The sequence below is a fragment of the Carassius auratus genome, chromosome 19 (genome assembly GCF_003368295.1).
Source record: "Carassius auratus strain Wakin chromosome 19, ASM336829v1, whole genome shotgun sequence".
In the NCBI taxonomy this organism is placed as follows: domain Eukaryota; kingdom Metazoa; phylum Chordata; class Actinopteri; order Cypriniformes; family Cyprinidae; genus Carassius; species Carassius auratus.
This window is the reverse complement of record NC_039261.1, coordinates 28,284,231-28,298,398: the sequence shown is the minus strand read 5'-3', so window position 1 is coordinate 28,298,398 and position 14,168 is coordinate 28,284,231. Positions and strand designations below refer to the sequence as shown.

General features: G+C 36.7%; 1 protein-coding gene across 1 annotated transcript; it reads right to left on the bottom strand.

Moving 5' to 3' along the window:
* Nucleotides 1-10,676: 10,676 nt before the first annotated feature.
* Nucleotides 10,677-13,353, bottom strand: galr1a (galanin receptor 1a). The gene is made up of 3 exons (XM_026290203.1): nucleotides 12,148-13,353; nucleotides 11,479-11,544; nucleotides 10,677-11,249 (listed from the first exon to the last, which is right to left on the bottom strand). Exons 1-3 carry the CDS (start codon nucleotides 12,805-12,807, stop codon nucleotides 10,932-10,934), a joined length of 1,044 nt encoding a protein of 347 aa, XP_026145988.1. The 5' UTR covers nucleotides 12,808-13,353; the 3' UTR covers nucleotides 10,677-10,931.
* Between the last annotated feature and the right edge of the window lie 815 nt (nucleotides 13,354-14,168).

The following is a 14,168-nucleotide window of genomic DNA, read 5'->3' as shown; positions in this document are numbered from 1 at the left end:
TATAAGTCTGCGATCCTCCATGAAGCAAGAAGAAGACACCTCGTCTGCTGCTGAGAACGCACATAGGAGGATGCGCTCAGGAGAGGTTTAATAGTTCAGACATTGAGTGAATCAGAGGTAAAAAAAAAAATATATAAATACTGTTCAGTTTCTTGCAAAAACCGATCGTTTTGTGTCTTTACACATCATTGTATCATCATGAACTGCACAGTTTAATTTGGTTTTGTTTGTGTTCTTTTGTTTTTTGTTTCGTTTTTATTGTATGTTTTAGCCGTGAATCCCATCCGCCTACATTATAATCAGAAAGCTCCTTGTATGCTTACACATACAAGGAATTTTTTTTAGTGACACAAGCTTCCAGTACACAGAGACAACAACACACAGACAAAAAAAAAAAAAAAAAAAAAAAAAGAGATTTACAAATTGGCAAATAAATAAGTGTATAAACAATTGTGCTATAAATAATAATGGAATAGGATTGAGTGAGATGCAGGAATGTTCTAGGATGGGGGGTTAACAAATAAATATAAGGATATTGCACGTTTATAAGCATAAGTAGGGAACATTTAACTGTTCATGAGGTAGATTGCCTGGGGGAAGAAACTGTTCTTGTGCCTTGCTGTTCTGGTGTTTGCGGCTCTGAGGCGCCGGCCAGATGGCAAAAGTTCAAAGATGGGGTGACTTGGATATATTATAAGACTGATAGACTGCAACGGTTTGAGTTAAAAACCTTGGTTTGTGTTCAGCTGAAGAAACAAAGTTACCTACATCTTGGATGCCCTGGGGGTAAGCAAATAAACATCAAATTTTCATCTTTGGGTGAACTATCCCTTTATTTCACACATGCATCGCTCTCACTAATGCATTCATATGAATGTAATCTTTACTGTACTACTTTATCTGTATCTGATTTAGAACGAGCAGAAATCTGTAAGAAATATAATTACCCAAGGACAAAAGAACTGATAAAAATGAGCTGTTATGGGAGCAATATCCATGTGCAGTGCTGTGTCATATGCCATAGCTGTGCACAAGGTGTTTGTCACGGCTCCAGACCAGGGCCGTACAGAGACCTTTGGAGGGCCAGGTGCTCAGAGTATTAAAGGGGCACTTGGAACAGGGCTTCAAATAAGGCTGTGCTCAAAATTACAATACAGCAATATACTGTGATGCATAAAATATACTACAGCAATATACTACAGTAGCAACATTGCATTGTTTCCTTTTCTTATTTTCTTAATATTAATTACTATATTAATAATCCCAATATAAACACTTTTATCTTTGTTATTAAAAATAAGAACAGATGCAAAACAAAAAAACAAAAAAACAACAACAGCAGAACAAATGTCCATGCCACTCTTGTGAATTAAAAATACTTTGTTATCAAATGGTTACATCATAATTCACAAAAGTGGCATGGTCATTTTGAAGTATTTTTTGATGGACATTACAGATTATGTTTGCGTGAATAGCCTACTTAAATACTGTAATTCTGTATATACAGTATGTGTATATTTATCGGGATTGCACACTAGCCTTTATGTGCGCAATTCATATATCAGTCAGTGGCAGCACAAGAAGTGAACGGAGGAAAGGTACTCCTCTCAGGAAACTTACAAATACAGATCATTTTGAACATTTAATTAAAATTTGGAACATTGGGATTGCCAATTTTTGTGAAAAACTGACTCATTCGGCCAGTAAGGGTCACATAGCCTATAAACAGAAGCTATTAGTGAGCTCCAGTCCGGGAGCCCTCAAAGTCAACTCCAGAGTCTGCTCCAGTCCGGGAGCTCTCAGAGTTCACTCCAGATCCCTGTCCAGTTTGGGAGCTCTCAGAGTCCACTACAGAGCCTACTCCAGTTTCTCCTGAGGTGGCAACATCGGCTGCAGAACCTCCAGAGGTAGCAGGGGTGTCTTCATCTACTGTATCCTGATGAGGTCATGGAAACTGTCATTGAATCACCTATCATGCCAGGGAATATTATGGTCACAATGACTGCCTCTGAATTCAGTCGGTGCCCTGTTATGGTTAAGAAGACCATTGTTGAGCTGTTTGCCGGGGTTCTTGTTTGGTCGGAGCTTCACTGGTCCTTGCTGGTTTGTCCTGCCTGCCTTGCCCTAGCCTCCTGCCCTGCCAGCCCCGCCATGGCCTCCCGATTTTACCTCTGTGTCCAGGCCCTCTTGCACAACACAGTTCTGGCCAGCCATCCCTCACCCTGATCCACCTCCATTCTGCCTCCCTCCTGGATTTCTTTGATTTTGATTGGAGCGTCTGGAATATGCTCCTTAAAGCAGGGGTCATGTCACAGCCATCAGCCAACATATATATACAGTATAAAAGTAATAATAATAATAATACATTTTATTTATAATGCGCTTTTCTCACACCCAAAACATTACAATAAATGGAAAAAACAAATTAAAATACAAAATTCAATGATACAATATAAAACAGCAGAATTAATCAAATCAAAACCCTAATCAACTGCTTAATCATTTTAATCAATGCTTGATAAGCAATTTTAAAGAGGTGGGTTTTGAACAGTTTCTTAAAAGTACTTAGTGTAGGAGCAGGGACATTCAAAGGAAGCGTATTCCATAACCTCAGAGTGCCACGAGAGAAGGCTCTCTGTCCCATAGTTTTTAATAGCTGATAAAGAAGAAGAGAATCAGCAGAGTGAAGAGGACGAGAAGGAATGTAAGGGGTAACTAAATCACAAACATAAGAAGGAGCCAATTCATGCACAGCTTTATAAGTTAAAACAAGCGTTTTAAACTCAATTCGCGATTGAACTGGAAGCCAGTGCAAGTTACAGAGGACACCAATGACGTGTGAGTGAGAACACGTGCTGCTGAGTTCTGAATATACTGAAGCCGTTTGATAGATTTTGATGATTGACCAATGTAAAGAGAATTGCAGTCATCATGCACATTAAATTATGTTTTTTTTTTAATGAAAATATAAAAAGCTAAATTTATGGTGCCAGTAACTGGAAACGCATCGTCACAGTGTCAGAAAATGCTCCATTGGTCAATCACGGCATTTCTTGGTCAGATATTTCCTTATTCTCACCCTCAACTATGGCAATGCCATACAAACAATATCTAGCAACAAGATGAACACTACAGCAATATTGCAGTAATATTAATGCTTTAATATTTTTGAGGTAATTTTTACTACAATGATAACTGAGATAGAAGATGGCGGCAGTTTCATTTGTAAACAAGAGGGAGAGAGTTCACAGAGTTACATGAGAGATTTAAGATGATAATATACGCAGGTAAGGTTCTACAATAATTTTAACTCAAAACAATATTTCTTGTCCACATATGTATTTATCTGGTGGTTAAAATAAGCCATAAAATAAGTGGGATAGTGTGCAGCCAGTTAAAATAAAATAAAAATAAACAATAATGAGCGACTGCCTGTATTTCCATTTAAAGCACTGAGTGCTACGATTGACCAATCACACTCAAGCATTTTTGAGAATATAAATTTGATGAATGAGAATAGTTTCATATCAGTGTGTTTGTGTTCATGGCTTTAACTTCAAAATTCTCAGATTATAGATCACCAGGTTAAGCATCAGAAAGTGGCTGCTTCTTTTCTTTATCAGTCAAAACCCTTATAATAAAGTCCACAAAGCACCCAATGTTCCAGAGCCCATGTTCAATATGAAGATTGTCAGACTGTTCAGCATACAAACAGTGCACAGCCTTCTCGTATCAGGCTCCTCGCCTCTGGATTAATGTTTCAAAAGCTGCCACTGTCACTCTGCCCGTTCCACACATGCCACCTACTGTTTATCTGCACTGAGAGTGTGTTAAAACCTTCTCATGGTTATGACAGAAACATAACTCATCTGAGGATTATAACCAGCTCTGTGCCTGCAGAGAAACCTCATTGATCGGACCAGAGGGGGGCAACCTGCTAAAACCTGCACAGCCCACCGCTGCTCTGTTTTTCTTTACCACTAAAATATACGGTCACTGAATATTACTGCTTCATTTCTGCCATGCTTCTAAGTTGTACCTGGTATTAAGATACGTTTCTGGTGCTCAGATCACAAGTGTTCAGCTAAAATACAGTTGGAAATGAGAAAACCATATGGAGGTAACCAAAAATGCATGACCACTTTGCATTTCTAGTGAAAACGCTATCTCTCTTGAATGCATATTTGACCAAATTATTGATCATTTTGGGGCACATTATGTGAAAATGCACCTAAACACTTCTAATACTAAGTGGAAACTTCATTGTGTTCTGCGGCTGTCTACTTGTGCATCTACTAGCAGGTGGAAATCTGCAAAAAAGTACATATATATATATATATATATATATATATATATATATATATAAGAATACTGAGCGCACCTCTGAAATCTTCTGTTCCTCATTTTGGAACAAATCTGTTAAGTTCTCCTTTGTCTACATCAAAAATTGACTCACTTAAGGGGACTGACATCAGTTCAATGGCTTGACCCGGTTTGAAACAGGTTTTCTGGTGTATCAAAATTGACCTGCTATACAGGACCACTGAAGTGCCTCAGATCCTTCTGGGGGGAAGAAGCCCTCTGTCTGTGAAGGTCTGTCTGTGGTGTCACGCTTGGTTTAATTTTTCCCCCCGCCGATGAGATCTCAGCTGCTATCTGATGAAACTGAACAACCATTACCAGCCATCAGAAAATAAAGCCCACTCCACTCACTGCTAAAACGAATCCCATACAGCTGTCTCTGTCAGCATTTTCCGAATTTGTCGGTCTCCGATGATCGGCATAATCTCGGGCCGAGGAAGATTGACAGTTCATTGCAGAAATCAATATTTACAATTTACTTCTTTCAACGTTCATTCAGGAAGGAGCTGCCATGTTCCCCTCTCACGAAATAAGCTGATCATATCTTTCCCAGCGCGGAATGAGTTTCCTCACCAAAAATGTGAATCTCTCTCTCTCTGTTTTCCCTCTTTCTCTTTCTATTTTCTTTCGTTCCCTTCTTCTCTCTCTCTCTCTCTCCCAAATCAATGTGTGTGTCTGTGTGTTCTAATCTGCTCTTTGATGACAGTAAATCTTTACCTCTCAATGGCAAGCAACACTGAACCACTGACACCATTTCCTTTGAGAACAAAGGGACAGACCAACAGCAATCCTTCTCTCTCCATGTTCCTATCTCCATCTCTTCCACCATCGTTCTCTCGTTCCCTTACTTTCTCTCTTCTGTCTCACATGCTTACTCACACAAACACTTCAACTTCAATGTACATTAACAGGCAAAGTCATTACTCAGTAAAAGTGTCAGCCATACAATCACAAACAATTCATGTTCTTCATGTTCATCTCTTTTTTTATTTTTGTTGCTCAGCTAAAGGTTTTGTTGATGTGTTTGCTTTAGATTTAATCGAGAGAAAGAAAACTATTGGCTGAATACAGCTTTTAGTGCTACCTTTCATAAATCAAGCATTTCAGTCAGTTTTGCTACCTGAGAGCATTTTTACCAGAAGCATCCCATACAGCAACACAGTGTCGGCCCAGATTCGGCCCACATCTGGCAGTGTGAAAATCCATGCGGGCCAGATGTGGGCCGGATCTGGGCTGACTTGTTCTATCAGATGTTAATAGAAAAAATCAATTTGAGCAGCATAATGCTTTAGTTCTCACTAATATAATGAGAACTGACCCTGAAAACCTGCACTCTACATACTATTTATGACTAATATTCAAATAAAAATCAGTATTTCTTTGAACAGCTTGAGAAGAAACACTTGACAGCTTTTTGTGCAATATATAGACCTATATTTTTCACATTCAGCCTGATGCGGAGTCTATTCACTCTTCCGTACTGAAGGAACGATTGGGTGGTAATCTATTGTTAAACAGCATTTAATGTGAGAGATGAAAATGTCAGGCTCACACAAGCAATCAATTCATATCTCATTAGTGCATATTATTTATGACAGCGGTAATGACCGGGGAACAGCTCCCAGGAGAATAACACAGACCTCAGCCGTCAGGGCGAATAATGACAAATGCTGCGGTATTATACGACTACAGAGTCCAATACTGAGGGCTAGCGTGGAGTATTATTGATTGTCATGGGCTCTTTAAGAGATGCATGGCCATCAGCTCACTGCGGGGGAGGAAGAGGAAGAGAGAGAAAGTGGAACAACAGCAGCATGATCTCTCTCGACCTTTCTGTGCAGTTACACAATTCTAAAATGGTTAGTCAGATGCTGATTGGGCACTACAGCTGTATTAATATCCGCGGTATATGTCCATGATGTGGTTCAGAATATCACTATGAACAGATTATTCATGTTTTTGTTGCATAGCAGCATTCAGACCATGGTTCGAGGTTTCACTGGTTAGTGTGGCCCTGTTAGTCTCTACTTTTATATAATGTTTTTGGATGGCTCTTAAAAGCGTGTAATGGATCATATTGACGTCACAGCTTTGGAAAGTTGATATAAGGGCTTAGGACTGTGTGCGTTCTTAAGGTGCCACATTAGTCATTAGTTACATGGCATTTGCGCTTCAGATAGGCTCAAAACAGCCTGGCGGCCAGATTCTGCATCAAAATACAAACCCTGAAGCTATTCTACTGGCCGACATAATATATATTTGGTACCATATTTGGCAGCTTATTACAAAACCTACAGTATTGCCAGATAATGTTGACATAATCAAAATAACTAAGAAAAAAATATTGTACCTCTTTTTTATATTTTCTTTTCTTTTTTTAATATAACATAATTTGTGTATGCTCTTTAGAAAATGTTATATTGCATAAACCATGAAAGGTAAGCGATTTAGTTAATATAATATTATAATTATTTAATTATCTTATAATTGTATAAGTCAATAAGCTCTTTCCTATGAGAGCCTGGAAGCACAGAATTAATAACTTGAAAAATCACTAAAAAAATCATTCATTACTATCCACAAGATAGATTGTTTGCCTAAGACATGCCCCTATGTGTTTAATTTTTCCAACACTTTTTTTATATGTACTGTTCTTATCTACCATTATGTAAGGGATTATATAGTGACCTAATAGCAAAAAGAGTGACACTTAATCATGCTTTAATGAAAATCTGTGATTTTTATTAATTTATTTAGTATTGTAAAATAGGCTAAGCGTTTTGTTAAAGCATTTTGGTGAAGGTGGGGCTATACTGTTAAATATATACAGTATATATTTAATGAGTTCATTGTATATTTAGTAGCAGACACTCCTCTGCGCAAAGCCCTTTATCTCACAATATATAGTATGTTTGTTCGTAATTCCTTAACTATAAACAAATAGTTTTGACACGATGCTAATCGAGGTGAGACGCATTCGAAGTCATTACAAAATATCCCAGATAGCCAAATATCCCTAATGCAAGTAAGAATTAAATTATAATTATGATCAACTAAATACGCCAGATTGCCACGTTGATTAACAAACTAACAAATTTACAGTTAGGCTATATTTGGAAAAAACTGTTTTTCCTTATTATCATTATTATTATTACTATTTTTATTATTAATAATGATAAAAGTTGCCATTTACTTCAAATTGTTTTACCATAATGCTGTTAACAGCTTCCTCTCGAGGCATTATGCTGCTGAAACATTGATATGTTGCTGGGGGCGTATTGTGTTCTGTGTTTAAAAATGGAGGAGGGTATTCTATTACAATTTGAAGAGTACTTTTTATCTGAGTGCTGTGTTTTATTATTAGCATTTTAGATTAATCTGTAGTTTGTTTGGTGGGAAACGACGCTAGTGACACTGTAGTGAATCTCGAGGGGTTTTTACATGTGAAGCGCGACTTTTGAAATGTTGTGCAAGTCTGACCTCTGCTGGTAAAACCTAATATAGCTTTTAAGTTTTGTTACGAGATTATTTTTTGTGCTTTGAGAATTTATGTAAATTCGTGTTTTTAAACAGAATAGATAGGCCTGTAAATATATAGATTTTTTTTCATATTTGAATTAATTTGAAGTTTTCTTCTATAATCAATTTATGAATAAATGAGCCTAAAAAAGCCAGATGTCTCATGCTGTTTATAAACGCTTTTCCAATCTGACAAAATTTCACGTTTTGTTCTGAATTAGGTTTCGTCATAATTCATGTTTATTACAGCAAAATTAAATGAAATGTAATTTCATCTAAAAAATTATATATATATATATATTTTTTTTTATATGTGATGAAATATTTTAGGAACAGAAAATAATTCAAATGACGTTCATATGTGACCCTGGACCACAAAACCAGTCGTAAGTATTGAGATTTATACATCATTTATATTGAATAAATAAGCTTTCCATTGATGAATGGTTTATAGTATCGGACAATGTTTGACCGAGATACAACTATCTAAAAAAATCTGGAACCTGAGGGGGCAAAAAAATCTAAATATTGAGAAAATCGCTTTTAAAGTTGTCCAAATGAAGTTTTTAGCAAATCAATATTACTACTACTACTAATAATAAAAAAGTTTTTATATATTTACAGTAGGACATTTACAAAATATCATGGAACATGAAAATCATAATTTCCTAATGATTTTTGGCATAAAAGAAAAATCTATAATTTTGACACATACATTGTATTTTTGGCTATTGCTAGAAATATACCAGTGATACTTATGACTTGTTTTGTTGGGTTACATATGTGCACTCACACATTCTCTCTCACACACACACACACGCACGCACGCACGCACACACACACACAGACACACACACACACACACACACACATGATGCAATCCACATGGATCCCTTACAAGAGGCCCTGGGGGTTTATATCTTCAAATCTTAAGAATGGTTGTAGTCAGAGGAAGGCACAAAAAGTTACAAATTGCACATAAGAGAAGAGTAAAATAGCTCTTTTCTGTCGAATCCATTTGTAATCTTACCGCATCATTTACAGTGTGCTCTGACCCAGTGATGTATTTTTTTTTTTATAATGGTATTATATGAGGGCATGTAATAACCTAACCTTAAAATTCAAAAGCTGTTCTTTATTTATATATGTGTTGTGTACATGTAAATTTTGTATTTTTAAAAAAAAAAAAAAATGTAGAGGCAATTTTCACCTAACTTCAAAAACAAAAAGCAAGTAACAGATTAAATAAAATGTGAAATTTTTAAGTAGCCTATTAAAAATGAAAAAGTATTTTCCTGTTTTATTAACATCTTATACTACAGTATTGAGTATTTTTCAGAAGTTACTACTGTATATGGGTTATAGACCATAAATGGAATAATATATGATGTAACTGTGAATATCACAATTTTATCTCCTATTTATGAATTGCATATTTAAAAAAATTCCATTGTGTAATGTTTCCTCTCTCTCTCTCTCTTTTTTTTTTTTTTGCTATAAAGTAAGACTCAAGACCTATTGGATGGATTGGAGTGTTTTCATAGATCATGGTGACCTATCACGCACACACGCACACATACACCGCACACACACACACACACACACACACACCAGTGATGTAGAGCTCCTGTTGCTAACTCTTAAGTCTGAGACTGCCGGACTCACTCAGGTACCGCACTGTGTCTCCATGACGACCAAAAGCAGGATACTTCAAGACAGAAACTCTTCTTTGCAGCACATGAAAGAACTTTACTCACACATCACACAAAAACAGAACCACATAACAAAATACAGTTGTAGCTATATACATTTCACTGCAAATCTGCAATATTGCACATTTAGAACCCTAACTCCCCTCCATTCTGAGAGCTGAGAGATCGTGATGCTGCTGCCTCACATGACCTTCTTTATTCCATTATCAGTAATTCAGGTACATTTGACACAAAGGTAATCTCGTCAGGTCTCTCGCTGAACTGATAAGATAAACATAGCCTCTGTTCGTGACCCTGGGGGAGTGTAGTGTCTTATGATTGGATTTTTTTTTTTTTTTCTTCAATTTGCACTAAATGTACCACATATAAATGGAGCTTCTGCATTTCCATCAAAGTTAAGGACACTTATGAATTTTATCCTAATAATAAATTCTATTTAATAAACTTCAAGTGGGTGGTAAGCATTTTTCTGATTTTTTATGTCTATAAATATCTTTTTCATTATTTTATATATATATATTATTTTATTTTATATATATATTTCATTGTTTGTGTGTTCATTTATATATATATATATATACATATACATATACATACATATACATACATATATATATATATATATATATATATATATACACACAAACACACAAACAATGAAAATAGGTATAATATTATACAGGCATTTGAAAGGCTCAAGATAATTTACTTTTATTTATTTATTTTTTATAATTTTCCCTGAAGGAAATGAAAAAACAGATCCCGCGTTGATAATGTCACATAATAAGCAACATTGTTGACATGGGACATGCATATAAAAAGCATTTGTCATAATGCAAGAAAATAATTATAATAATTATAATGCTAAACAAGCATTTGGACTTTGAAAGTCTATAACATGACTCAGTATAACAGTGATACATTTCAGATTATTTTCCGTGAAGGAACCCCATTGTACTTACCATCTTTACCTCTTAACATCTCTCTTTTTTCCTTTTTTTTTTTAAATTTTTTTTTGATTGCACATATTTACAGGCCATACATCACTACGGCTTCACAGCAGGTGCTAAGTAAGGTCTGGATTGCGCTCCAAGGAAATGCATCATCGTGAGTAAGCACACAGCAAATGCTTTTTTAACATGTCAGGAGCACTTAAAAAGGCAGCCATCCAAACCTCCAATCATATAACCGATTCAAATATCTAGCCGTGTTAAATTTAAATCAGTATCTATGTACTGTAGCTTCTTGCCTCCTCCCAGGCTCAAAAACTCAACCTCAGCTCATTTGTAAGCATCTGTAAGCCATGATAAATAGTGACAAAGACAACAGCTGCAGGAATTAGACAGTGGAGCAGTTGGTGGATGGTGCTGCTTCTGTCTTGCTCTTCATCTCTCTGGCCTCATTTGTAGGGCACTCAGAAGCCACCTGACAGCGGAACACCTGCTTATACGCCTGCCTGAAGTTCTCTGAGAGGAACGCATAGATAACAGGATTAACAGACGAGTTGCTGTAGGCCAGACAGTGAGCCGCAACACGGAGCACGAAGGACGCCTGGTTCAGGGGGAAGGAGCCAAACTCAACCCACAGGTGCACCACGTGATGAGGCAGCCAGGACAGACAGAAGACCACCACAACCACCAGAACTGTCTGAGCAGTCTGACAAGAGAAATGGAGAGAGACATTTTTGCCTGTTTTTAACAACATGGTCAACAATAAACATAAATATGTGCGGTCAGTGTAAATTATATAACATAATACATATATAATATGAATGATTATATATTTTACCCTATAAAACATAATAAATATAAAGTATACTAAATGTAAAGTAATACATATTAATTTGTAAAAAATATTTGAAAAAAGCCCCCCTGATATTCCTTACCTTCTTTTTTGATGCCTCAGACTTTTTGGAGACATTTCTTAACTTTTTATGCAAATGATTCAGGACCTAAAGACACATTGGCATATAAGTGTTCCTTGGTATATGATTTGACACACACTTGTGTATGGATATAGGATATAAAGTTATTAAAATATACATAAAAAAAAATAGTTGCAGATTAATTAAATACATCTCTGTAATTTCTAGAATCTATATTTATCTTAATATTTTTTTTGATGTAAAAAAATACATATTTTTGTTGTCATTTATCTATAAAAAAAAAAAAGAAACATATCATCAGCCAAATCTAAGTCAGTGTGATGTAACCAACAGCAAGATGGCATTTTGTTTTCAAGTGACAAGTTAAAACAGAGAAAGAGAGAGAGAAAAAAAAATCATGATTTGTTCAGGTCAAATGGAAAAACTTGTGGAAAAAAAGGGGGGAACAAATATATATATATTCTTAAATATGTGTTCCTATGTCTACTTTTTTCACATTTTACATTAAAGATTATTAAACCAACATGAATAAAAAGAGGATGTACTATTTCTTAGAACTTGGGACATGTGTTTTAAAGTTAGATTCATTGTTCATTGTAGTTATTCACTGATAGAGATCATTACATTCACATATGCCTAATTAACCACAATTAACGACGAGCCACTAACCTTGGCATAACAGAAAGATATCAGAATCAGCGGCAGCACGTATCCAAAGATAAAAGTGCACACCACGTAGATTTTCCTCTTGCTGTGATCTGGCCACACTTCCCAGCAAAACGTGCTGTTGTCTTCACTTTCCACGATGCTCTGGTAGTAGGCGACCGGTGTGGCCATGGCGAAAGAGAGCACCCATATGACCAGCACCCCGATCAATGCGTGCCTCGCAACTCGAATGGAAGAGGACTTCCTGCAGTGCACTATGGCGATATACCTGTCCACCGACATGGCTGATAAAGTGAATATGCTCACCAACATGGACACGGTGAAAAAGTAGTGGATGAACTTGCAAATAAAGGCACCCAGGATCCATGTGGGCAGCATGTAAACTGTGGACTGAAAAGGGATGCAGAAGAGCAGATAGGACAGATCTGCCACGCTGAGGTTGAGGATGAAGATGTTGGTGGTGCTTCGGTGCTGTCCAGGTTTGCGTTGAGCCAGAACAGTGATAACTAGAGAGTTTCCCAGGACGCCTAGAGTAAAAATTAGTCCAAAGATCAGAAGCGTTACGAAGTTGTCGGTGCCGATGCCAAATAACGTTTTTTCAGGTGCCTCTAAGTCTATGTTGCCCTCAGGTCTGTCTAAATGACTGATGTTTTGGTTGTTCATCTTCAACGTGAGATTTTGACACTTCGTCGTGAAAAGGTTTTCTGCACTTAGTTTTCTTGGTTTATTAATTCTCCAGAAGAGAAAAAAAAAATCCTTTAAAGTTTACTGGAGTCCAACAACGACGGGGTTTCAGCAAAATGTGATCATTCACGCGCATCACAATATAAGCCTTTGTTACATTTTCATAGCAACAACAACAATATTAATTATAATTTAAAAAAAGCAATTCTCAGAAATGTTTTTGATAATCCAGCTTCTTTGTCACACTGATGGCACTTACAGTTTCATGTTTCCACCTGCAGGAGCTCTTCTTGTGTTTGAGCTCGCGCTATGGAGAAGAGCTGCCGCAATAAAATAATGCCTGTGTAGACGTCACTGAGACACCAATTTCCCAGCCTCACTCAGCCCATCCTCTTACATTGACAAGGGGAAAGCGTGATTCAAGAGTTTCCCCCTCTTTTCTACATAGTTAGACCCCCTTCAACTCCCATGCATGTATTATATACAGGTATTCAAAAGGGTACAAGTGAACTTACAAGTTACATTGTAAGCAGGCACGTGCACAGGTAGGGCTCAACCTGTGCAGAGCACATGCCCTTTTTGCCCTTACACTCCGAAGTGCCCTTTTTTTTGGTGGTGTTTTTTTTTTTTTTTTTATCAATGCTACTGGTCACCCTTTACGTCTGTCTGTCTGTTTTACAAATATTTAGCAAATGAAAGTTCTTAAAACGAGCTTGTGTAAATCTTATTCGATCCTCAAGCTGTCAGTAAGCTGATAACTCCGCCCTCTCTATATTCATTAAATCAACTGAAGTTCCACAGCAGCCGCACAGTAGACAACAGCTGAGCTGAACAGTTTTGCGAAGGGTAAATAAATATCTTGTTGTTTTAATAAGTACTACTAAACACTAGGCTCATATTTATTTATTTGATGTCTGACTGACTCACTGACTGAGACATGTGGGACGTCGCCTGAGAGAGAGGGCTAGCATTTGCCATCTAGTCATAGCCAACACTTAAATAGCCTGTGCATACAGTTGCATTTCATCTTTTATAAAATGCTATTTTGGCCAAATGCATTTTACCACAGGAAAAACTGAGCGCTGCGTCTATATAGCTACAAAAACTATTTTGTAACCTGTAACGTTAGATGAAAATGTAATGTGATGCCGGCAGGGGCAGGCGCCGTCGCCGTTTTAATGAAAAAAAAAAAAAAAAATCACATTTGCTGGCCAAAAACAATGCTGAATTTACAGCATCTTTACTCCAGTTCAGTACTCTTCAGTGTCACGTGATCCTTCAGAAATGCTTTTCACTGCAACTGTAGTTTTCACACTATTTTTATTTTATTTTTTATTGCT

Excerpts from the sequence above, each read along its gene's own strand:
- galr1a (XM_026290203.1), bottom strand. The coding sequence starts at position 12,807 with ATGAACAACCAAAACATCAGTCATTTAGACAGACCTGAGGGCAACATA. Across the intron at positions 11,545-12,147 it reads TATCTTTCTGTTATGCCAAG|GTCCTGAATCATTTGCATAA; the intron begins GTTAGTGGCTCG and ends ATGTGTCTTTAG. Across the intron at positions 11,250-11,478 it reads CTGAGGCATCAAAAAAGAAG|ACTGCTCAGACAGTTCTGGT; the intron begins GTAAGGAATATC and ends TTCTCTTGTCAG.